This window comes from Toxorhynchites rutilus, chromosome 1 (assembly GCF_029784135.1).
Source record: "Toxorhynchites rutilus septentrionalis strain SRP chromosome 1, ASM2978413v1, whole genome shotgun sequence".
NCBI classification, from domain to species: Eukaryota; Metazoa; Arthropoda; class Insecta; order Diptera; family Culicidae; genus Toxorhynchites; species Toxorhynchites rutilus.
The window spans coordinates 167701191-167728460 of record NC_073744.1 but is presented as its reverse complement, the minus strand read 5'-3'; the positions used below and the strand labels follow the sequence as shown (position 1 = coordinate 167728460).

Genomic DNA, 27270 nt, shown 5'->3' with positions numbered 1-27270 from the left:
ACTAGCGAACAGACGGCGGCGAGGTTTTCCTAATGGCCTCTTTCAAAGCTAGGGGTCGAATGAACTGAGAAATTTTAAAGCCTCGCAAATTCAAAACATGATCATCATTATTCCAGTTATAGATTGTACATGAGCGGTGTTTGTTATTTATTGACCTAAAAACTTTTTTTTCCATATCTCAAAAACTGATTTGAGGCCAATTATTGAAATTACGAAAATCTATAAATAAGCTTGAAATCAAATCCCATCCCATCGAAGTCAAGGTTGGTCAGCGGTTGATGCATTGGATGGCCGTTAATGCATTAAACATATTGCGCTCGTCCTGGCCAGCTTCAGTTTCTAATTTGAATTCATGTTGAACGGATGTGCAAAGTTTTCCACCTCAGAATGCATTCTCAGAATATGCGCGAAGTAAGCATAGTGCAGAGCTTGCGAAGCAAAACAGAAGAAAAATATTAAATGAGACTATCGCGTCGGTGTTCATACCGCTATTGATTGTGTATGATTGAATCACATTTGAATCGTACAAATTGTTGATTTTATGCGTTATGAAATAGATAACAGTGATGGAAGAACAAATATGAAATCGCCAAGGGCCGCGCAATAGCTGGTACGAAAGAAATATTCGCGATGAGGACACAAATCTCGTGTATTGTTCTCGCGAGAACTAGAATGAACGATGAATCACCTATTTCCATTTGCTTCTACAAAACCACGCTAACCTATGGGTCCTGTTCAAGACCATCGAAAGTTTCTACTAAAGGGTACTGTAAAAATTTCGATGCATTCTCAAATAATATCCGAAGTAATCAAAAGCAGATTGATTTTTATAATTTTTTTACTGGAGAAGAGCTTCGCATCTAGCCTTAGAAGAAGTATATTTGGAAACTTAACTAAACATTCGGTCTTGAGAAATATTATTTCAAAAGCCTCGCTCCCGCTGCCATCTGGTCGCTAGCGACTTTTTCCGAATTAATTTTCGTGAACTCGAGCATTGTTTTCAGGTTAAAATTGTCATCGAAGTGGGAGCTGTTTTGTATATTTGTTCCATCACCACCGTTATTCATTACTTCTGGTTCTCATAAAATTAATGTCGTGCGTGTGATGTAAAAGACAGAAGCACTATTCACCGTACGGCATGAAAACCGAGGTGGTGCATCATTTCATCGCACCTCCACCGTCAAATTAACCGGCCGCTGCCCAACCCATTCCGTTTCTTTGTACAAAATATGGCAACCATCCAAAATTACAATTTTCATTATCATATGGCCAATTTTGATTGGACTGATCTAGAATCATTGACATTTTGACATAGGACAATATTTTTCAGTATGGGTGCCAAATCAGAAAACAGGTCATGTTTTTATGGAATAATTTCAAGGTGCATACCTGTTTTTTTTGCTGCAAACGGATTATGATGATTTGCATACCAATCGAATTGGACTTTCCCAAATTTATATACCACTACGAATGAGGCGCGCAAAAACATTCGCCCAAAATGCAAATGCAATTATTGCTCTACGGACAATGTGGATATAGAAAATTTTACAATGCGGCCATTTTAAACTTATTCGGTACGAATGAGACGTATCCACAGTGAAGCAATTTGTTCGCGCGTGGCCTTGATGTGGTTAACACTATCAACCAAAACGAAGAAGAACAATAAACCAACAAATCACCCCAGCAGCAGGAATGATAGAAACACAACATCAACAGAAACAATATCGTCAGTACCAGCAAACGACTTTCAATTTTCCTGTCACATCCTGAACGAAAATACAACACGTGTGTTCACGCTTCGCTCCGGTCGCAACGTGTTTTATTGCACCGTTTACCGAGCAGAAAGAGTTAATTTAGTTCAGATTTAGTTTAGTTTAGAGTTAAGTTCAAGTGTCCGGAAACCGTGCGTCACCCGACCAAAGCCTCCACTTTCGTGCTATCGATTCAACACATACAGTGACATAGATTCGATGCATTCTAAAATAATATCCACAGTGATACATAAGGGAATTGAATAAAACAATTTCATAGCCCTGCGTCAATAATGCGGTCGTGTCGTGACCTCTATAATTTGTTTCTAAATCGTAAATCAAAATCCAGCTATCTGATTAAAATGTGTTGTTCGACAAAGTTTTTAGAAAGTCAATTAACTTTCGAATAACATTAACATATTGAAAATACTGTGAAAAAACAATACCAGTAAATTGGTCCCGATACTGAAAGCTTCCGTATCTTAAAACAGACAGTAATGGAATGTAGTCAATCAAACCGCATTCGAAAATACTTTTTAACAGAGATTCTTGATTTATATTTTCTATTTGAGAGGTTTTAAACTACTATATTCATTTGCCTCGAGTCTTGAAAAAGTCCAATTTGAAATTATTTGAATAACAGTAGAAAATGACTCGGTATACGGAACTGTTGCTCGGAATGTATTAAAGAGCAAGTAATACTCAGATGAGTTATAGTAATTTCAGCAAAAATTTGCCAAAAAATTGATTGAAGATATGATCGAATTTGGCTAGAAATTTTGTGAAACATGATGTTGAAATTTTTATGTGTTTTACCTCCACTGGTAAACGTTATGTAATTAGGCCTGCATTTAACTGAAATGGAGCGGAATTTTGCTTCGAAGCTAAAAAAAAACATTGACAATTAGAATAACGAGGGAAAAATCATTGGAAATGCCCAAAGAGTGTGATTGTTACCATCCAAATTGAAGATAGGCGAGTCCGACCCATTTGTCGATTTGTTCTGACGTAGAATTATCCCAAATTAGAAAAAAATGAGTGGGTTATATCTATGATATAACCGCAAGGTTGACGTGGAACTACCGTTGTTTCAGTAAGCATTTGTATTGTATTGATTAAATTATCGATTGAATGAAACAATTTTCGAATTCAACTGAATTCAACATATTTTCTTTGTAAGTAAAAAGTTTGAACAGTTCGTTACGAGTAAAATTGATGACCGTTCTTTTACGTTTGATATTATACCTAGGACTACCAAAATATGTGAACGGAAAATTCTTCGAATGACCATTGTATTTTACATTTCCCTCAGAAATTATTGCATCTTTCATGTTTACGTAGTTCTCGAAACACGAAAGTTCATTCACCTCTAGTATCTGAAATGACGATTTTCCTAGGCTTCTCAGTTTAGAAATACGTTTTAGGGAAACATATTCCGGTCTGCACAAAGAATCTTTGGGACATCTTTATTTTGAAATCCATCTTAAGGGAATAAATTTCGGTGGGAACAAAAATACCCTGCATGTATTGGCAAAGCGAATTCCCCCAGGCATGTTGATTTTGAAGTCCGTGTTAGGGAAACACAGCTCGGAGATTCCCACAGGTACTTTGAAGTCTGTAATAGGGAAACCGTATACCGGGCCAATCAAAACTTAGCAGTTAGGGCGGTTTAGATAACGCTTGACAATTCACAGTTTTTCAATTGTTTATCTCATGGAAAATAACATTTGATTAATTGTGATAGACGCGTAGAAATATTTCCTATCAATTGATGCAAACATCTTTCCGATCTATTAAGAAATGTTCGAGTTATAAGCATTCAACATCTTTAATTTTTTCCAGCATGTTCGGTGTTTAAGTTTTCATTTCACCCCCATATAGTCCGGTTAGACGTAGTCCCACGTCAAAAATCATCTACAGCACCCAGTTAATTCGTGCGTCACGTCGTACACTCGTGACGACTCCGCACATCAGATCAAACCAAAGCGCGATCAATGCGCGCGAGATTAATCAATGTCAATTGCCGACAATAAATCTCACCGCGCTTGAGCGAGAAATCGTCTTTGCGATGCGAAGAAAGCCTACAGTCATATTCTCTGAGTGCTCCCACGTACACGTTAGAACGACAATAGGCAATGGTCATCGAAACATGCCGAAACGGTTTTACGGGAGGACGCGCGTGAGCGTGATTGAAATAGAAAAGTCTACAGCCGATATTGTTCCCAAATTGAATTCAAGCCTTTCGAGAGGCAAGGAAGCAACCTGCGTGCGTGCTCAACCGCTTGATCAGTCGTGACACGTGCACACGCGGCGTTCGAATGAATTGAATGTTTTGTGCGTGTGCTTTTTTACTGCCGCCACCTCCATTCCATCTACCAATTTATACGAATAATGGCTGCCCATTAACAACAATAGTGAAGTAGCACAAACGAGATAATGCAGCAATTAGTTCGGTTTTTATTTATAATTATTCCATCAACGAACGCATACCTGCATAGGTAGGTAGGTAGGATTGGTATGCGAGGATCGAATGGAATGATTTGCTCGTTTCGGTAATTGCTGGTGCATCCATGTCTATGTTCTAGCTCCGGTTTGGGTTCTACAACCGGAGTCCTGAAGTGATTTCTTCCCTTTCCATATCAGACAGCAGGATGAAAATTTCAAGCACCGTCGTGTGGAGCTACTTTTGTCGCTCTAGTTTTTCAATATATTCTAAGAGAAATACTTTGGATTCACAAAATTTACATAAGAAGATTGTGTCTTCTGAAACAATCTAATCTAATTCGACAATAAATTGTCGAATGATTTTTGCTTTTGCAATGCATAATTTATTTTTTTCAATTTGTTTTTTTTTTTCAATTTCCGTATTGAAAATCAGAAAACCTTCTGCATAATAATTGTCATTTCTGATTTTTCTGAATAATTTTTTGCTCTTTTTGAAACATCTTCTAAATTTTCAAATTTTCAGCATTATCTAAACGCGCTAAATCCCAACACGAAAACACCTTATAAATATTGTGCTCACTCTAGCTCGTTTAACCTTAGTTTCTATTTTGGATACCATGTTGAATGAACATGCACAAATTTGTGTTGCTTCAAAATGCATTTTCAGAATATGCACAAAGCAAGCCTAGCGCAAAGTTTGCACTGACGCGCAGAAGCAAAGCAGAAGGGAATTGAATAAAAATTGCATTTGCGAAAAACATTTTTTCTTCAGCCTGCAGAGATTTCCCTCGCCGCGGAATCGCTTGTGAATAGAAATTTTTCCTCTCAAATCCGAGGTGGAGCCGCGATGAAAAAATACTCTGCGTCGGTTTTCATACCGAGAGGTGAAAAATGTTTATATATGATTGAAAAAAAAAGCTACTGAAGAATTATTTCGAAAAGCTCGTATTCTGAAGTATTGTCCGAAATAATAAAAAAAACGAATTTATTTTTTTATCTATTCTTTTATTTAGGATTGTTTTCGGGCTTGTTGGTACCTTTTATTCGATTGATCATTTACTTTTCGTAATTCCTAAAAATCGAGAGTTGCCAGCCCTATCTCAGACTGCAATGAAACGTTGTGGGTGTAAAGACGTTGGTTATTTAAGTAGCTTTGTATACTTAAATTCCCAGCAAACAAAAAATAAGACTACTCTTTGAAAAGGGTCAGTTTTTTTCTTAATTTTTTTCAAGAAGTTCTCACTTAAAACTGTAAAATCTATAAAATTCTGGCCAAAGAAAGAAAAGTAGTTCTACAGGGAGTTTTATTTTCTAACAACAACCTTTTCGTGTTTCCTTTGAAAAATTATCACTTATGTTTGACTGGTATCATTTTCGTATATAAATTCATAACTCGCAATTGACATGTTCTGCAAACGTTTTTCTGTTTACGAACATGTCAATGTTTGTCCCGAGAAATTAGACACAAAAATTACACGAGTTAAACATGAGTAGTAAAACATCAAATGAGGGACTTAGAATGAAAGGGATGTAAGTGATTTGATCGATTTCTCTACATCGACTCTCTCCTTCGGGCATAACTTAGCTACAAACACATTCCCAGCTGTATTTGACAATGTGGTAGATAGGTCAGAACCTCATCTATCGGATTCTATAGCAAACTTAAATTGGAACGTTTTTGCAATTGAGCTATTAACTAAAGAAAAAGTTGAAGATAAATCGATCAAGTCACTAAGTCACCCTTGCACTCTAAGCCCCTCAAATAGTATGTATGAATGACTTGTTGGTTGTTGTATGGACTATTCGTGTAATTTTTGTGAGAATTAAAAAAAAAACGTTTTTCGAGAAAAATAATTTTATTTTTTTTAATATTTTTGTTCAGTGTAAATTTTTAATTTTTATCATATTTCCTACATTACCTTCTTTGGCCAACATTTTTTAAGTCTTTTGTATACTCCTCTAGCTTTTAAATTAATAAATTGATAACTAAATTTTGTAAAAATTTAAGAATTTAGCCTCTTTTCAAAAAGTCGTCCGATCCAAGATGACCGCTACAAAATGGCGGATTACATATTTTCTCAAAACCCCATCAATGTGGGTATCAAATGAAAGGGAATGACTAGTAGAGTACAGTTATTTATGAAAAATTCAAATCCAAGATGGCGGCAGTCCTCAATTAACCAATTGCTTTTTCAAATGGTTTCATTCAGCTTGACTTTTTTGCATGTATGTTTGAATGTCTGTAGGGTTGTCCCACATTCATGGAAATTACACCACGTTCCTAATGATTGATCGATCTGAAATTTGAAAAACACTCTTCATCTTTGCTGTCATTATAAAACTGCATGTTCCATTATCTTGAAAAATCAAATCAGGCCACCGTTTTAAAAATGATTGAATGGCTTGACTCGGAGAATACACTACATTATGAATAACATAAATTCAAAAAGGCCGCCGCCACTAAATAATGGACTATGTATTCGAATATATTCCAATATTCAAACCCAGTATCATATGAAATGATTAGACTAGTAAAATATAGTACATCATGAAAATATTCCGAAGAAAGTTAGGTAAGAAAAAAAAATTGAAAAAATTGTTGAATGGTTTTATTGTAGAGAAATATACTACAAACATACAGATGATGTACTAAAACTAGAAAATAGATTAAATAAAAAAATATTTCTAGTTTAACGGTTCCATTGTGATTAAACATAATAATAATACAGATAATGACAAATTTCATGCCAACTCGTCTTAGGAGTTGGTAGCACCATCTCAGATAGTAGTGAAACGTTGTAGGTGTAAAGACATGGGTCATTTGAGCAACTTTGCATACTTGAAATATTCGAAAAAGAATTCGACTACTTTTTGGAAAAAGCCAATTTTTTTTCTTAATTTTTTACAAAAATTTATAACTTAAAAACTATAATACCTAAAAAATTCTTGTCAAAGGATGAAATGTAGGAAATTGTTAAAGTTTTCACAAAAACACCAAACAAATTTTGGAAAAAAATTTCGCTGACAAAAAAGTTATTTAAAAAATTAAAATTCATTTCTCTCAAAAACGTATTTTTTTATATTCCCAAAAATATGTATATGAATAGTCCTCAAAATTCCCAACAAATCGTCCATACATCCGAAGATGGGCACTTTTACAGGGAAAAAGTTTTTCGAACAACAACTTTTTCATGTTTTCTTTGAAAAAAATACAACTTATCCTAATTTTGTTTAAAGTTAAGATAGCGATATAGTGTATTCGACAAAGATTTAGATCTTGTTAAAATATAAACTTTTGTCGAAGACATCAACTTTCTATCTTTTATAGTTTTTGGAATATAAGTCATTTTTGTATGAAGACTCCTCAAAAAAAATAATGTTTTGCTCGTAACATTTTTGTGTGTAAATTCTCACGTTTGACATGTTCTTGACATGTTTCTGAATAGAAAAAAGTTAGCAGAGCACTTAAAATGCGATAATTTATACATACAAATGTAACGAGAGTTGAACATTAGGAGCATTTTTTAAAAGAAACACATGAAAAAGTTGTTGTTCGAAAAACTTTTTCCATGTAAACCTTTTTTTTCAGAATTTTAAATACATAAATTTCCGAGAAAAATGATTTTTAATTTTCAAAATGTTTTTTTTCAATGAAATTTTTTTCCAAAAAAATCTTCGATAATTTTTAATAAAAACCAAAATAATTTCCTACATTCCATTCTTTGACTGAAATTTTGTATGGACGACTTGTTGGAAATTTTAAGGGCTATTCGTATATGTATTTTTGGGAATTTTAAAAAATACGGTTATGAGAAAAATGAATATTAATTTTTAAAATAACTTTTTTGTCAGCGAAATTTTTTCCAAAAAAAATTTGGTATTTTTTTATGAAAATTTAAACAATTTCTTTTATTTCAAAAAATTAAGAAAAAAAAATTGACTTTTTCCAAAAAGTAGTATAATTATTTTTCGAATATTTCAAGTATGCAAAGTTGCTTAAATGACCCATATTTTTACACAACGTTTCACTGCTATCTGAGATGGTGCTTCCAACGGCCAGTCGAGTTGGCATGAAATTCGTCTAATGTAATGAAAGCTTGAAAATAATTAGGCAAGTAGCAGTTAGTAGTTATCACACCCCTTCCTTCATTAACCCTTTCACGTACAACATGGAGTCTCACTCGATACGAAATGATTGTGCCAGAACGTACAATATCGAGTCTGACGCGCTTGCATATCACAAAGCGCTAAGACGCTCAGCAGAGTAGTGAAATTACTCGATGCGTGACCCATCGAAGCGTTTGCATTTGGTCCGCTCTTTTGAAAATTAAATCGTACGGAAAGGGGTTAATCTAGGGTATTGATGAGACTAAAATAAAAAATAATCGTGGGACATATGATGAAACTACTAATTGTGGATAATGGAAACCCGAGGTGCCACACGATATTGCCTAATGTTTATCAAACTTTTAGTACATTATCTGTATCATTATTATGTTTAGTAACAATGAAACCGTTTAACATTAAAATTTTTTTTTACATACTTTATTTCTGATTTAATTTCTCAAGTTTTCTAAATTTACAATTTTTTCGATTTTTGTTGAATTATTATCTAAATTTATTCTCTTCATTCTCGGGATTTTGTTATTTTTTCTGGATTTTTCAAATTATTTGAGCCTGATTTCTATTTCTCTATGTTTTCTGCTGTATTTGCATTTGCAAATTTGCTGTGTATTTGATTTTAAAGAATTATTTCCTAGTTTAATGAAATGTTTGAATTCATTTTTGAGTTTTCTTAATTATTTTGTAAAATTTTTGTTTTACTATCCAAATTATCTTCTATGTGTCTTTCTAATTTTTCCCGATTATTTTCGAAAATTTGTTGGTTATTCTATTTTTTTTTATATTACTGTTTCTGGAAACAGGGGAGAAGGTTGATTTTTCTGACCAACCTAAAAGGGAAATGAGCATTCTAATGAAAAGAATAAAAAATTTAGATCGAATATTTTGCGATAAGGAACGAAACTATCAATTTAAAATAATAATCCGAGGTCCACTACATCGGTTTGGCATTAAAAAAACGTATTTATATACGTGAATTGAAGAATTCCAAGAATAAATTCGTCCAAAATGAAATATGTCCAATTCAGCATGATCTGAAGAACCATCTTAATGAACTAACAAAATATGTTTTTCATTTTGCAAATAGATTGTTAGGAAGTGTCCAAATTGGTTGGTGCAAAAATCTGATATTCAAATTTTCGATTTGTACCCCCAATATGTACCCAGAAGACGTAATCTCATCGCCCGATCGAGCACAAACGAATTTTTAGAAATGTTCATTCAGAACATTCATCAAATACCCAGAAAGTAAGCCTCGAAGAGCCTTCCAAAATAATTGGCGAACTCATCCCACGCACCTTTTTTCTCACGATTGAGCAGCTCGTCTTGACGTCTTGCTATCGTTAGGAGCAACGATAAATCAGCAGCAATAGGTCAGTTGGGGGAGCACCTGTTGCTCAAATATGTTGTTCTCTGTTTTGTTTCCCTTTTTTTATCGAATGGCTGAAGTAATTCCTAGTCCACCGCATTCCTGTTTTGTGTTGGTGTGGTCGTAGAATTTCTTTCTGTTGAGTCGTCCTTTTAACGACCGAACAAAAATGTTACCCTCGGAACCGAATCTTTGTTGCTTCCTTTTTGGTTTACTGTGCGCTCTAGAGATGCCGTCTACGCAGCACTCTCTGGTTCTTCCCACGTCAAATGCTATGATGGAATTTTCCACACAAAGGATAACCGCGTCATGAACGCGGGGCGCCCATTTTAGTTTTCTTCTGACCAAAAATCCTCCGAATACTGGTCGCTGGTGCGGATCGATTCCCTATGCAGGTTGAAAGATGCCTATCGATCCCTCGCTGGGCAGGCAGGCAGCAGGTGTGCGCAATCCGATTTTCAGTCGAGAGAAACGAGGAACGTTGGAACCGAATCAGATGTCATCCATGCGAAGAAAACGTCAGAATTTCATTTTGACTAATTTTGGAAAAAAATATTTTACAATCAAGCAAAACTTCGCCTGCTTTTTTCGTTTTTTTGTGATGGATAACGTCCTGCTGTTGTGAAACGGTGTGGAAATTGAGCGTGATGGCTCTCTCCCCCAAATCAAATTTGAAAATAAAAAAAACTTGATTACAAACGCGACGATCCCTTTTTGTTTGTTCCCCAGGAAAGGAAATGGTATAATTATGCCGCCAGGCGGTGTTGGTAGTGAAAATGACACATTCTTGTCGCGTTTAGCGGTGTCGGGAGACGAAGGGTGAAACGATATCGAGAGTGTTTGTTCTTGACATCGGCGCTCGAGGAAACCATTGACGACCGGAAGAGGATCATTACCGACGAGTTACGATCACCGCCCTGTTTTCGTTGCTGTTGTTGTTGTTGTTGTTGGACCATCCCCGTGCGTTCGCGGTGTTCTCTTTAGATTTCAATAGAGCTACAGGCGAGGAACAACGGTCGCGATTTGTCTTCTTTTTTTTCTCTCCTTTCTTACGATGGTTCGCAATTGCGAAGGGATTCCTCGACAACACACGGGCAGAGCCTTTTAATCGGCCCGCTTCACCTAGGCTAAAGTGGTCTCGTCTTCAGCGCAATTGTTGTTTTGTGAAGATGACGATGTTGTTCCGCTTGTTTCCTGGCATCGATCTTTTTTTTTGCATCAGCCACGACGACCTCATCTCGGCGCGAACCGGTTTTGGGAGATGGTTTTTTAGTGTCTATTCATGCATCGCTCGACTGCTTGATGCTGCTGTTGCTGCTGCTCGGTTGTCCCTTGCGTCTCTCAAAAGAACCCTCGACAGGAAGAAGAAGAGATCGCTGATGCGGTCTGTTGCTGTTATTATTATTATTGGTATTTTTTGCAGCGTATTTCTGCGAACAATCCCAACCACATTCGGTGGTATGTTTTGCGATTGCGATTCTACCAGACGACCACAATCGCGCATCACAGCGGTTTTTGCATCATTCGAAGCTCCGCGAGCTGATCGGAAAGAGAGTTGAACTCTGTGTGCGTGTGTGTGGGAGGTTTGTGTGCACCGGGGCGGGTTATTGTGTGGTTGGGTTTTGATATGAGGAAAGACTCGCGCTGTGATTGACTTTGCACACGGGAATTTCAAGGTTGCCCCACACAGCCGGAACCGATCGCGCACAATGACGTCGCTGTGGTCGTCATTAACGTGTGGGTTACCGGTGGACCTGACCATTTTTCCTTTGTGTGGAAAATGGAGAATGAACGGATGAGTTGGGAAAATATTTAGAATCGGTTTGATTTGCCATTTCATCTTCTTTTGGAAGCATTACACATAAACGCTAGATGCGATGTTAAAATAAGTGAACAAAAACAGCGTATAAGGTAGGTAATTGAGAATCTCCGAGGGAGTTATAGAGGATTATATCCGAAGAAAAAATCTTTCAACACATATGATCAAATTCCAACCATCACAGAGTTATTGCACGTTTTGTTATGTTTCGGATTATCATTATAAAGCTACCGGGTTCATGGTTTCTCTATTTCAAGGGTTCTCAAACTATTTAGAACAATAGATCCCTGTTCCAGAATGATGTCATATCTCAGACCCCTATAGCCATTTTTTTTCAAATTTCTATCGTATTTCTATAGTTTTTTTCTTACTAAATAATTGTCAATTTAGAAACATTGAAGTTAGTTCAATGAGTAAACTTGACATTATTTTCTCATCATATTCAATAAAATAAATAGACATAGAATTTTTTTCTTCTCAGTAAAAAATAAAGTTTACTGATACATAGAATTTAGTAAATATCAATTGTAATTAATAATTATTAATACAAATTACTCACAAACTATAAAAACATTCAAATCGCAATCCAATCTTTCCGCAACTACTAAAATATCAAAATAAGGTTCAATATTGGTTAAATCTTGGCTTAAATCTCCGTGTTCGTTGATTTTCAAATGATTTCTTCGGTTTCCGGTTGTTTGTAACAGCACTGAAGCCTTTCTCGACAAAGTATCATGATGGAAAAACGAGAAGATATTTTTCAGCAATGTCCCACAACGCAGAATACTGTGTTTGAATGTTGCGTTGTAACCAGAACTTATGACAACCCTGGTTGTACTCCTGCTTGAGCTTCTCATCTGTGCTGATGATAATCAACTTTTCTTGCATTATCGCCTTGGCTCATTCCATGGCTGTGATATAATACGGATTTATTATCCATTGAGAAATTTGAAAATTTTGAATATCCTCAAATATCTTAGTAAAATCTTTGTGTAATGCGTCCATATGACATATGATAATATAACATAATCTTGAAGCTTTTGTGATAGTTTTGACAAATGCGGAAACTGTGAATGTTTTTCTCATATAGCTGAGCAAATAATCGAGAGTTCGAAGGATTGCTTCAACACATAAAATATTGTAAAGACTGATGCGGTTAATTGTCTGCATCGGATGATTGTCAGAATTTGGGAAACAGAACAGCTACCGGATGAGTGGAAAGATGGGGTTATTTGCCCTATCTTCAAGAAAGGCGACAAACTAGACTGTGAAAACTTTCGTGCAATCACCGTCCTGAATGCCGCGTACACAGTGGTTTCCCAAATCATATTCCGTCGTCTATCGCCCCTTACAAACAGATTCGTGGGAGGTTATCAGGCCAGCTTCATCGTAAGTCGGTCAACTACCAGATCTTCACCTTGCGGCAGGTCTCTCTTGCCTGCTGTTCCACATTGCGCTAGGAGTGTTATGAGACGAGTGGTGTTTAACTTGCCTGGTACGATCTTCAATAAATCCAGTCAATTCATCTGCTTCGAAGATGACATAGACATTGTCGGCAGAACATTTGAGACGGTAGCTGAACTTCGTGCTTAAGTCTGGTGTAATGACTTAAATCTCTCTTCGTGTTATATTACGAACCAGTTCACGTTTTTTTAACTGCAGAATATTTCATCTCGTACTTTTGTATTTTTCTTTTCATCTTGCGCACACGCTCGTCGTCTTGCTGAGTTTTTAAAATGAGCAGTAATACTGTTTTCTGTTTAAATATTAGTCATTCTTATATTAAGGTGGTTCACACAACTTATCCAGCATCTTGAAAGTTTCAATAATCATTTGTGCTATTTGATAGGGGTCGATTGTCAGACCTCGTCGACCCCAAAAATCAATTTTTGTTCTCGTCGACCCCTTGGAAACCGAAATCCTGGGGTCGACCACTTTGAGAAACCCTACTCTATTTGAATGTATCTAGTATATTCTACTCCCAGCAAAATTTCTCTCGGTTACCTTCTAAGGTTTCCAAATATGACTCTCCGCCCTCGCGATTGATTTTCTATATAGCGTTTTTTTAAAATTCATTTTGGCAACATGGCATGATTCACAATTTTTTCCCCAACTAACTCGTTTCGTGGCTATCTTTCTCCAATACCGCGGGCACCCCGTGCTCACCATTTCATGCTCCACTTGGTCCAACCACCTTGCTCGTTGCGCTCCTCGTCGTCTCGTACCACCCGGATTCCCGATGAACACCATTTTTGCAGGATAGTTGACCGGCACTCTTGCAACATGACCTGCCCAGCGTATCCTTCCAGCTTTGATCACTTTCTGGATACTGGGTTCGCCGGTGAGTTGCGTGAGCTCGTGGTCCATCCTTCGCCTCTATACGCCGTCCTCCTGTACACCGCCGAAGATGGTTCTTGACACCCGTCGTTCAAAGACACCGAGTGTTCGCAGGCCCCCTTCAAGTATTGTCCAAGTTTCGTGCCCGTGAAGGACAAACGGTCTTATTAGCGTTTTTATACAGGGAACATCTCGCACGACTGCTAAGTCTGTTTTACCTTAAGTGTTTGTGGAGACCATAGTAGGTACGACTCCCATTGATTATGCGTCTCCGGATCTCGCGGCTGGTATCATTGTCAGACGTTACCATTGAGCCAAGGTAGACAAATTGATCCTCTACCTCGAACTCATCGCCGTCGATCGTTACACTACTACCTAATCGGGTCCTGTCGTGCTCGGATCCGGAAGCCAGCATGTATTTGGTTTCAGACGCATCAATTTTCAGTCCAATTCTCTCTGCTCAGCTACCGTCTCTAATGTTCTGCCGACAATGTCTATGTCATCAGCGAAGTAGATGAATTGACTGGATATATTGCAAATCGTGCCACGCAAGTTCAACGCCGCTTGTCTCTCATAACACCGTCTAGCGCAATATTGAACAGTAGACAAGAGAGACCATCACCTAGTCGTAGCCCCCTACGGGACTCGAATAATCCAGATAATCCACCCGATATTCGCACACAGCACTGTATTCCATCTATCGTAGAGTTAATCAGGACTTACCTCGGAATCCTGATTCTCACCTATTCCTACTAACAAATTTCCCATCCATGATATTCGCTAGGGAGCCACGCTATAGAGGCGACCCTTCTGGCCTTCGGGCGGCAACTATCATACTAACATTCCTTCCCTTCCCCTGGTAACTGTAAGGACGTAGCCAGCGTCGTTATTGGCTATTTAAAGCTCGAAACACCGAAACTTGCACAATGAGAATGGTTTGCTACTTCGAAGCGCCATTCGGTGTGTTCTTTACGCAATTTCCCTAGTTCAGGTCAATCACGGAGAGCAACTACGGAATGTACAGTCTACCCAAGCTCAAGCTCACGCTCAAGCTATATTCTTCTACTAGCATAATTTGCAATGAAAAGCTTCTCTATTCTTCTCAATTTTTTTCATCTACTGAACGTATAAACGTACGAACTATACTGTATGAATATAAATACTAGCTGACCCGGCGAACTTCTTTCCGCTCAAAATTAATTTCGACTTAGGACTACGTCTTTGATTTCTGTATAGGGGGTCACTCTACGAAATTGAAAATGAGGTCTCCTTTTAGCTCGATACACTGACCCAGCGATGCTTCAACTTCTTTTATCCATCTGAAAAATACGTTTTCTCGAGGTCTGCAAAGTTGGCTTCCGTGGCGGCGGTGACCGCCTCATTCGACTCAAATTTCTGCCCGGTGAGCGACTTTTTCAAGTTTGGAAACAAAAAAAAAGTCGTACGGGGCCAACTTTGGAGAATACGGTGGATGGGGCAGCAGTTCGCAGTTGCAGTTCGACCAATTTGGCCTTGGCGACGGCCGAATTTCCATTTTTCTAAAATCCGCGGACACGCCCGCTTCCACACACGGTCAAAACAAAACTACGAGTCCGATTCGGCGGAAATTTTGACAGTAGCCGTTTACGAGAATGTACTACACGATATGTAATCTCTCTTGCGATACTAACACCATCGGGCGATGAGGCTGAGTACTTATCGGACCGCTCTCGTATATGTTATGTCGCATTCCATTTAGGATTGGGCGATCTCGGATTGAATTTTTGATGATCAATCTTTTCCATTTCGATTTTCGATTTTTTGGGTCGATCTTTTATACTCGAGAAAACCAAGAATTTTTGATCTTAGAAAAAATTATTTATAGATTTGTTTTTCAGTATACATTGATTTCAATCTCACCAAACACCACCTAACAATTTTTCAATGACAATGTCAACATTTAGATCGCTTCTTCTACGATTTACTTCCGTACAAATGCTGACAGAGACAGAAGTAGCGGTAGCTACTGAAGGGTGTACTGTAACCAGTGGCTCAGAGGATCACGGAACTGGATGTTGAAATCAAGAATCGGCTTCGACTACAGGACAGACTATGGCACGAATGACTCTTATGGGATCGTTGTCAGCTGAGTTCTGAGCAGGTACCAGTTGTTGAATTCCTAATACAGGTAAACTTCGATATAACGTACATTTCACTTTCAAAATTGTACGTTGTATCGAATTGTACGTTATATCGTAGCATAATGAAGTACTCAAAAACGTAGTCTATAATACATTATTGTATTGCTGTTTTAGTAAAGTTAATGACTAACTTCAATCAGAAGACGAAGCCAGCCTTTCTCATGATGTTCCCCTTCGTACTGTTGATTAAAACTTGATTCATTTAGAATCCGGAAACACAAAACCAGCTGTATTTCGGGATTGATTGAAGGTACAAAACTTGTTTTTGCATCACAGTACAGATGATTCATAATTCATCAGAAAAAAAATATTGAAAAAAACTTTCCTTTGCACTTTGGAAATGTGTACGTTATATCGAGGTAAAATGTACGTTATGTCGAGTGACGTTATATCGAGGGTACGTTATACGAAGTTTCCCTGTAATGTTCTTTCGATTAATTTATTCAAAAAAACTATTGCCCAGGAAGATTTTTTTTTGGCTTTGTTTTTTTTTTGTTTTTAGAGGAACAAAATAAAATACTTTTGATGTTTGAATAGAAATATAAATTTGTATTCCCTGATCAAAAAAGGAAAAAAAAGAATCAGAAAAAAAAGCTTTTGATTTTTCAAATATCGAATCGGCGAAGATTGATTCTTTGATACCGATTTTGTCAGTTGATCGATCCCTACGCCGTTTGGAAAATCGATTATACAAGATCGATCTTTCTATGAAGATCGCCCAATCCTAATACCATTAGACAGGAAATTTATCCAGAAATTTATCCAATTTTTTTCTGCTTAAAACATGAACAGTAAATATGGTAAAAAAGTAAACAATTTGACGAATAAAATGGGTATGCTATTTTGATTTTACTAGCGATTCAATTTCCCCCACAACGCAACGAGCTTTTTTTTTGCTTACAATTCGGGTAGCAGCTCACAATGTGAATCGATGCGTTTTAATGAATTATTCTCCATTTACCGATAACAGGCATTTTTCAGTTGACAGAATCAATGGAGGGATGATCTTGGATTGTTTTATTCTATAGTATAGTTTTATTCTATAGTTTTAATCTATATGTTTTATAGGTTAAACGTTGATATAGATTTCGTTGGATTGATGTTCAAGTTGTTGTCCAATCAATTCGCGCTCAAATTCATTTTTTATCTTGCAGGTCCTGCTACTAACAATTTATGTAATTGTGGTCCAGAATATCATGATATCGAGCATTTTGTTTGGTAATGTAAACATGTGCAACTAATGAATTTAACTGGCTACTGAATTGAAGGTTTGAAAGGATATACACACACACGTCAGATCATGATAGTAGTCGCAATCTTGATATTATGTTACCCATATATGTCTTCCTTAGAATTAATAATGTTATTATTATTTTTTACTTCCCCGAATTCTTGTCCGTTCTCCATTCCCATTCCTATAAATAAGCAAAACTTAACAGATGATTTTACTACAGCAGCTCCACGAAATTCTCCAGAGAGCTCTCATGGCCACAGGATACTTAAGGATACTTGGCTATAAAATGATTACAACCCTCTACAACAATGTTCCGGACAACATGACGACGCAGGAGAAATGCTATTTTTATCCGTAATATATTTCTGTAGTTATAGATTTAGTAGACTTAGGTTCTTAGGTTCTAGGCTATTCTGCATTATTAAATAAATAGAAGAAAAAAGCAGTAAAGACGTTAATGTATTTTGTGCACAATTTGGAGCATCGATATAAAAAATCAAATAGTGTCGTGTTCCTCGTGTCCATGTTAGAATGTGCTTACGGATTCTACCTCAAGTTAGGTTAAGTTAATATAAGAAACTGTTTCTGTATCGAAAGAGTAAAAATTACAGATTTCTGAACAATGGAAAAACTCAATTCAAATGCTATTACTACAAACAATCACAGTCCATCGTCAAGCTCCCGTCCGAGCCTCAAGGTCCAGACACATCTTTTTTCATATGAATTCTTTCAAACATTCACGTTTTCTTACTAAGTGAACACTCGTGGGTTCAATCGCAGAACTCGTCATTTCAGCCCTTTACAATTTCCATTTGTTATAATTTTCCTATTACTTCTTCTACCATAACTATTCATCATAATTTAAATTTATTTTCAGACAAAATTTTCGCCCAAGATTCTTGATTCACTTGCAAATAACATGTTTCTCCGAAGGTTATCAATAATTTCAAAACTTGTTCTCACCATAACATTGATCTATCGTGAAGTCGAAATTCGAACACATAATAAATTGGTAGAAATGTAATTCGTAAAACGTAAAATAACACGTAACAAGTAAACGTAAAATTTAAAAAGTTTAAAAATCGAGTTTGCAATCGATGAAGAATCTGAAAGCTCAAAATTTCGCCAAATCAAATACAGTAGAAACTCGATTATCCGCGAAAGCGAGTTGCCTAGTAATTGTATAAATCTTCCCGAAATTTTCAATTGAGTGGTAGGGTCTTGCGCTTATGTTTTGATCATGACTTTCACATTATCTGAACATTGGTGTACACGACCTCACAGTTGGATATTTCATTGCTTTCTGTATTGACGAAACATAGTTTTCATGCTAGAACATCTTTTTTTCGTGTTTACGCCTCATTTCTAACCCTTCATTGCGTTATCCGCGATTTTCGTTATACGCGGTGACCTAGCCCGATTAAGGAAACACACATAAGAACATTTTCACATATTTATATATTTTACAAACACACACAAAACATGACTTTTCGAAACTTGCTGTACTTATTGCTGCATGAAAGTGCTTGTTGTTATTAAGTCAATGGTCAACAGCAATGAATATGATACTTGTTGATACATACTCAATTTTTTATTTTGTTTTCCATCTCAGCCAGTCTACAGTAGTATGCAAACGCTCACTGCTCTAACCTATCTATTCTGATGTTATTGTCTTTCTTAACAATAATTTTGTTGTTCCATTATTGTGGTAAACTATGATAATCGTTAATCGTAAATTCGTAGTGCAACTGATGAAATCATAGACATCATAAAAAGAATGGTGTTCGAATGTCGTGATTTAATTTTGAGAGAGCTAGCCCTTCTATTAAATATCTCTCACAACCCCGTTCGTCATATATTGTTTGATGTTTTAGGCATGAGAAAAGTTGCAGCACGACTAGTGCAAAGAGAGCTCGATTTTCTTCAAAAATTTCGTCGCAATCAAGTGGCTCCAGACATGCTTGAACGATCGAACCCGGATCCCACGTTCATCCAACGCATGATTACTGTCGACGAGACATGGGCGTACGAGTGTGACATGCCAACAAGCCATCAATCATCAGCATGGACCGCTGCAAACGAGTCAAAACTGAAAAAAGCACGCCAAAGTCGAGAGCAATTGAAGGTAATGCTGGTAATGCTCTCGGAATGCTCTTGGATATTCGTGGTGTTGTCCATTCGGATTTCCTTCCAAGGGGCCAAACGACGGCGTTAGGAGGCTAAGATTTGTGGAAGGATAACTCTTGGATTTGCATCACTCATCAATCGATTATTATGAACAATTTTTTTTATCAAAAATGGTGCGAATGTGATTAAACAAGTACCGTACTCTCCAGCTATGGCCTCGTGTGACTTTTTGACGCAGGAATACGTCTTTCGGGAACATATTGGGGTACAAATTGAAAATCGAAAATCGAGCACATCGTGAAAATTGTCCAATTTCAAACGCTTATTGCTCAGTCATTTAATGATGGATTGATGGAATTTTTGCGTCAATCGATTTCGGTACTCCATAACAATCTTTTATATTGAAGAAAATAATATATGTCATGTAACTAACTATCGAACAATTGAAAAATCTCAACCCTTATCCTAACGGAAATACCCATTTCTGATTGGTCGAAATCGACTACACATGCGGCGGGTCCATAACAGAGACATCAAAACCAAGCTGCCTGGGGGAATTGGCATTGCAAATACATGAAAGTAGGGGGTGGGGGTTCTTTTGTTCCTACCGACACGCGTTCCCTAACAGAGACATCAAAACCAAGCTGCCTGTGGGAAATCGACATTGTAAATACATGAAAGTAGGAGGAGTTTTTGTTCCTTCCTCAATGTATTCCCTAACAGAGACATCAAAACCAAGGTGCCCAGGGGAAATCGGCTTTGCAAAATTGTATATGGTAGCAGTTGTGTTAAAAATGACTTGATATATGGAACGATTTATTTCATATTTCATAAATAAAAACCAAGGTGTGTTCTCGCTCGAGAACAGGTCGTTTGGTTTAAGCTGTCTGTTTTGTTGTGTTTATTTTCACCCAAGGAAAGTTTATACGGCGAGAAAAATTTGAAAAGTGAAAAAATATTAGAAAAAGTGATTTCCCATATGCTCTACATATAGTATTAGGTGCTGTTACTCCAATTAAAATTCGCATTGGGTTGAATAAACACTCAGAAAGTGAAAGTTATAAAAGAAAATTACCTTTTTTTTTATTTCAAATATGTTTTCTCTATATTGAAGTAACATGTTTTTACTGATGAGAAAAATGTATAATTGTGTTCGGTATTGGTAACTATTTTATATTCCATTAGTGAGTTTTTTTCATATTTCATCCATACATAACATAAGAGGCATCTCGCCTAGGATCACAGAGGGCGGTTTTCATCATATCTCGTTCCACTTCGGTATCTTTTATCTGATACGCATCATCCAACGACTGTTTACCATCTTTCTGTCATCACTACTTGGTAAACACTGGTGGAGTGAACTAACAATATCCAACAATCAAACAAAATTGTCCTTTTCAGGGCCATCAAATCATTATCAAAGAGTTTAACGATATAATTCTTCAAACATATCCAAAATCAACATATAATCCTACGTCAACTATGCGGTCGTGTCTCGGACACAACCCTCCTGTGACTTTGTTTTTATTTCTGAAACTCAAATTACTGCATGGTAGGACCCGTTTTAACAGCATTGAAGACATAAAAACGAATTCGCTGCGTGAACAATTCCAGCAATTCCTGAATACAACTATAAAAAATATTTCGATGGCTGGATTGTTCGTTTAAAAAAAATATATTAAAAAATAGATATAAAATATAAATTCAGATGATAAATAAAGCGTTTACTTTTACAATTTCTCTAATATGGGGAATAGGTTCTGAAAGAAGAGCGATGAAATTTCGTCAAAAACAAACTCAACATCAATTTCGCTCAATCGAGAAATATTCAACCACTGTAAGACAAAATCGGAAAAACAATGGCAAGGTAACAAGGGATGCTGCAGGGGTGAAGAGATGATAGAATAAAAAGGACGGTCAGATTCTTCTTCTGTCACCTTTCAACTTTCAAGTCCATTCACCTCTAGTCTTGAAAAAGGCCATTTTAGAAGAAGGTCAATAATGAATGAAGACAACGATCGTTCGTTGCGTAAGCGGACACGCAATACATTTAGCAACGAAAGTTAACAAACTGGTGTGTACAAAAAGAGATATTCGAAGAAAAGCTCTCGATTTCGTCAAGAATTGTTTGTTTTTATAGCTATCTCGAGATCTGATTCATTGCATACAAATTCTAACTAAATTAAATTTGATGTACACTCGATTAAAGAAATATTCGATGTTTCACAGAATACCAATTGAACCCAATTTATGAAATGTTTCAAACTGATATCTTTTAGTTATTATGAACAAGAGATGACAAAATTTGAATTACAATTGTGAGTACAGATTACAACCCAATGTAAAATTTTTCAAATTATGAAACATTTTTCTTCGTCTACTTATCTTCGACAAAGTGAGTTGTCACACTCCTAACAAAATAAAACCCGGGGTAAAACTGTCTACGGAAGGAATAAGCAAATCTTGGGAAAAAAATCAAGAAACGCAAGATACAAAACCCACCTAAGGGTCCGTAGAAAGAACTTCAAAACTCTAAATGATGTAAAATTTTCAGAAAATCAAACTTGATTTTGAAATATCGCCTTTCTGTGTTAGAGTACTCACTAATATCCGAAAAATACTGTTCAAATAAGCGAATAATTCAACTTCACTATGAATTGCCTCCACAATCAAAGTATTCAGTTCATTTCATTTCCATTAGCTTTCACAAAATTTGCGGTTTTGAATAATCCTTAATTCAAGCATCAAATTATTTTTGTAGGTTTGTTTTCCCCGAATCAATAGATTGTCTAGCATAATTAAGAATTGCAGGAATAATCACACTCACCTTTCTTTTGTAACGAATAATCGCCTCCTGTTCCAGCTTCCGCACGGTCGTTCCGGGGGGACAGGGCACCACGAACCGTGTGGGCCCAAAACACACCGTAACCTTCATGGCTGGATTCTTCACTGCTTCGTAGCTGTAGCTATTTGCCAATTCACACTGTACACTCCACTACTGCTCGGAAGCTCGCACTATTCAGCTTTCTTCCAATCGAATAATGAAAAAGCAAACTATTTTCAGCAATCGGTTGTCATCAGCACCACTCATTGTTTCACTTAATTTCAATCACAAACAGTGGTAATAGCTCAAAATAATGGTAAACTTTTGACATTGCCTACGGCTATACGTTCTTACACAACCTCTGCTCCAATAATTTGGATCTGTTATTAACCCGTTGTCATAACAACGTTTTATGTTTCGTGTCGAGCTGCGAGGTTTTCTTTCTCTCCTCTCACTGTGTTTCTCTTCTTCAAGTTGACGCAATTGATTCCAACGTGCATCGGAATTCCACCTTCCAAACCCAGAAATTACAGAAGTGACCCTTAAAGCTCGTTGCTTGTGTTCTATCGTAATCCGCTGCTCTGCCGGATCTCGCGCGGTGATGCGCGGCAACAAAAACACAGCATAGAAACTTTACAATGCTTCAAACTCACACAGTCGTATCGCAGCGGCCTCCGGAAAGGTACAGGTAAGCCGATCAAAACACACTTTTTCCTTATTCTATTTTACTCGGGCAGCCGTTGGAACCCAACACAATCACAAAACATGCACACACACAACGCACACTTTTGCGCGAAGCCCATCAACTATAAACCGATGACTGGCTTTTCTTCCTTGTCGTTTGTTCCCGTGAGGCAGACAAGGATCGAGCAACTAGCAGCAGCAGCTACAACAGGAACAACCACCTGCCGCCGATGAAGATTTTAGCTGGCAGTGTGGAACGATCCGATCAGATCCGGTCGAGCAATCCTTTTGCTTTATCGCCAGCCTTGGGATCCTTGTTTCTTTGCATTCGAACAACACACAACAAACACACTGGTCACTAGTATAATGTGCAACGGTCGAATCTCGTACCGAATTTCGTTCGAATCACTTCATCATATACACACAACAGAAAGAGTCGTTCAAACCGAAGCGCGATCCAGCACTACGGCACTGAGATACACAGCACAACCGAAACTAGCTACCTCAACACACGGACTGATCGAAGGAGAGCGGCCGAGGCACTGCGAGAGCGCTGAGCTGCACGAAATATCGTTAGCGGCGAACGCTTGGTTGGTTTGTTTTGGCTTCGTTTGACATCGATGAAGCGTTTGCAGTGTTTGGGTTTGGCAGAAAATAGAGAGGGAATCAGTAAAGTGCGATTCACATACAACATCCACGTCACGTTCACGTCCCGTCACGTCACGTTACGTCAGTTATTCTACCATGCAATTCTTATGAAAACATTCACATACTCCGGCAATGTATCGATCCGTCAACATACGTTCAACGAATGCGACCGGTAGGATTTGTAGAGAAAAATTATTGACGAAGAGGGACGGTTCTTTGGGTTTTTGTCTGGGCTTTGTGTCTCGGCTTTTGTTTTGATTTTGGTTGTATTTTTCATGCCAACTAGCTGAGAAAAATAGTCTACATATTATTATTGTTGAATAAGTGTTGGGACTACGGGGTTTAATGATTTTCATTTAATTTTTATAAATTTAGAACTGATTTTAGGCATGCTGATTCGAAAAAAAACATTCATGGTGTCGCCACCTACAACAATTTCAAATTGCAATAACATTAAATAAATCATTCGTTTGACATTTGACGTGACGGTGCTGGTGCAAGCGTTGACTGCATGTGTGAATTGGTGGAGACGTTGACGGAACGTAGACGTTCTTTTCCGTAACGTTCTATATGAATGGCACGTAAATCGGTCAATAAAGGATAAGTGGTGATTATAGTTGCAACGCGTTAAGTGCGATTCACATACAACATACACGTCACGTTCACGTCCCGTCACGTCACGATACGTCAATGATTCTACCATGGAATTCTCATGAAAATATTCACATACACCAGCAACGTAACGACCCGTCAGCATACGTTCAACGAAAACGACCGGCAGGGTTTGTAGAAAAGAATAATTGACGGAGACGGACGGCTCGTTTGGTTTTTGTCTGGGCTTTGTGTCTCGGCTTTTGTTTTGATTTGGTTGTACAGTAATTTACATCTACATCGACATTAAGCTAATTGAACAGATCTGTGATGCAACACGTTTAATTAGACATTTTTACCTCTAGTTGGACATTTTTGTAAATATTCGGGGCCCAAATTATGGCCCTACATTGAAAGTCACCACCAGTCGCAAATGTCCAATTACTGGTCAAAACCGACTCCAATGCGACACTGAGTGGTGCCTCAGCTTATCGCTTTATAAGTAACTTACTGTACTTTTTATGCCAACATATCTCTTAGCTCCAAATTTCGGAGTGAAAATCATTCGCGACTAGAAAGAATTATTCTATTTATTATTATTGTTACATAAGGGTCGGACTACGGGGTTGAGGCATTTAAATAATTGAAATCAATGATTCTCATTGAATTTTTCAAAATTTAGAACTGATTCTAGGCATGCTGATTTGAAAGAAGACATTGCAATTTAAAATTGTTGTAGGTGGTGACACCATGAATAACATTGCATAAATCTCGCGTAACTTTTGAAAAGGTCCAATGTAACATTTTCGTCAACTCGAGAAAAACGAAGTTGAAGACCCAAACATTAATCTGCGAATTGTATTGAAAGGTATCGATCTCTATTGCTACTTTCACCACTAGCAGTCAAGAATAACTCTGAAAAACCAATCGTAACTGTTGTTCAGTGATTTGAGCTCAAATTTGAAGCCTAGGAACGAAAAATGTTACATTGGACGTTTTGACTGCCGCGTTTGCACATTGGACATATTACGTTGCACGATGCGAATCTGAAACTAACTACTAAACAGCAATTCAAATATCAGCATTTCGTTCTAAAGACATATTCTTGTTGTTATCACTCGTTGAATTGCACTGAAATCGCTAACAACGCCTGTAAGAAACAAAAACCCAAAACGACCGAAGTACGACTTTGTGTTGTTTTGACTGCTTTGTTACTTCGGACGTTCCGAGCGTCGGAGGAAAGTGGCGTCCGAAGTAACAGCCGAGTGCTTAAAATACGAATCTGCACATTGGATATTTTTTGTATCGGCGATAAAAAGATGAAGAAGATAGATACATGAACGATTGTTTTTGTAATGCATTCAATGATTGAAAACTAAGAGCGTGCATCCATTAACTCGATTTGTTTACTTTTGTTACATAGGACCTTTTCAAAAGTTAAGCGAGAAATCATTCGTTTGGCATTTGACGTAACGGTGCTGGTGGAAGCATTGACTGCATGTGTGCATTGGTGGAGACGTTGACGGAACGTCAAGGCGCCGGAATCAAGGCGCCTAGAAGTATATCGTAAGGTGGGCCAACTCGCTAAAACCACTCTTCAGCCATCTTGGAAGTCTACTGTGTTTTGTTTGTAAACAAAACACAATACGCTAGTGCCGGAGCTCGCTCGTGATCAGTCTGTCTCTTTCACGCAACAGGCAAATAATTCCCCTTCTGCTTTCTTCCGTACTTTAGGATATACCAAGGCGCCTTGAAGTATATGCTAAGGTGGGCCAACTTGCTAAAACCACTCTTCGGGCATCTTGGAAGTCTACTGTGTTTTGTTTGTAAACAAAACACAATACGCTAGTGCCGAAGCTCGCTCGTGATCAGTCTGTCTCTTTCACGCTGCAAGCAAATAATTCCCCTTCTGCTTTCTTCCGTACTGTTTTCATATACCGCTCCCCTAACCAACTTAGTGACGAAACGGCCTCACCTAGTACCATAGACCCGTCTTGGGATATACTTCCAGGCGCTTTGCGCGCGCCATGGATCCCAGGTGTTTTTCAGATGTCTTCACATGGTACGAAAAAATTTCTTCAAATGTCTTCACAATCATATTGAATGAAACTAAAATTCATAACTAGATTTAGTCAATGTTATTCTAATTGATATTGTCATATAGCGCGTTTCATTAAACCTACCTCGAGGTTTTGAAGTATATTTCAATTAATATAACCATTCATTGTGTGAATATGGCCCTAATTCCTCCTCTGTTAAAAGTATTCGTCTAGGGTGGACTAAATGAAGATTTAAATGCCAAAAAAATATAATGAATGACTCTCGTTCGTTAATCAAAAGTCTCCATTGATTAATAAGGACAAAACTAAAAAGTGCCACTGATGAAAATGCGAGCGAATGTTACTGAGACAAAAGTTTTACTTGTTTCGATTATATTTCCGGTCGATAGAAGCAATTTTATGGAAATAATATCTCCCGAAATCCACATAAACTATTATACTGAAATGTATTCACAAACTTCATAAAATCTTCACAAAATCATTTGTCTTCACAGTAGGTCAAATGTCTTTAAATGAAGACATGCCTTCAAACCTGGCATCTCCGATTCGCGCGCAAATTAAAAGGCAACGGTGACATTGTATCGGAGTGCGTACGAACATTTGATTGTACGATAACTGACGAAAAGAAACAACTTATATTGTTCGCTCGAAGATCTTAGGCTCGAAGCGAAGAAAGTCGATTAAGAGAATCGATCAAAAAAGATAGGCTCTTTTGACATGTTGATCTAGATTTAATTAAAAAAAACGCTTCAAATCTTTGTACAAATATGGTATAAATATAAACGAAGTTCTTGAGTGGCAAAAGCGGGTTTTATTTATACACTAAGGTCATTACAACGAAAATTGGGATACACTCTGATAATAAGGTTCATTCATAGCTTTCAACAACTCAGATTGATCCTACCATTGCCATTCGATGTTCTTTCCTATTATGTTTGCCGTCTGAGGTTTTAGTACGCACCGGAAAGTAATATTTTAGCTTCAACTGCTTACTGGTGTGCTATCGACAGATAGGGGAAATGGGGGGAAAGTGGTCACCCTGAGGAACATTCCTCAATTCCTGTGTCCACATACCACTA

General features: G+C 37.4%; 1 protein-coding gene across 1 annotated transcript in view; it reads right to left on the bottom strand.

Annotated features, from left to right (window-relative positions):
* The window catches only part of LOC129774444 (partitioning defective 3 homolog), a 237060-nt gene extending 213648 nt beyond the window's left edge, over positions 1-23412 (bottom strand). Inside the window, exon 1 of the mRNA XM_055778214.1 lies at positions 22212-23412. Within this exon, the coding sequence (XP_055634189.1) occupies positions 22212-22319 (108 nt within the window). The 5' untranslated portion in view covers positions 22320-23412. The remainder of the gene's footprint in view (positions 1-22211) is intronic.
* Between the last annotated feature and the right edge of the window lie 3858 nt (positions 23413-27270).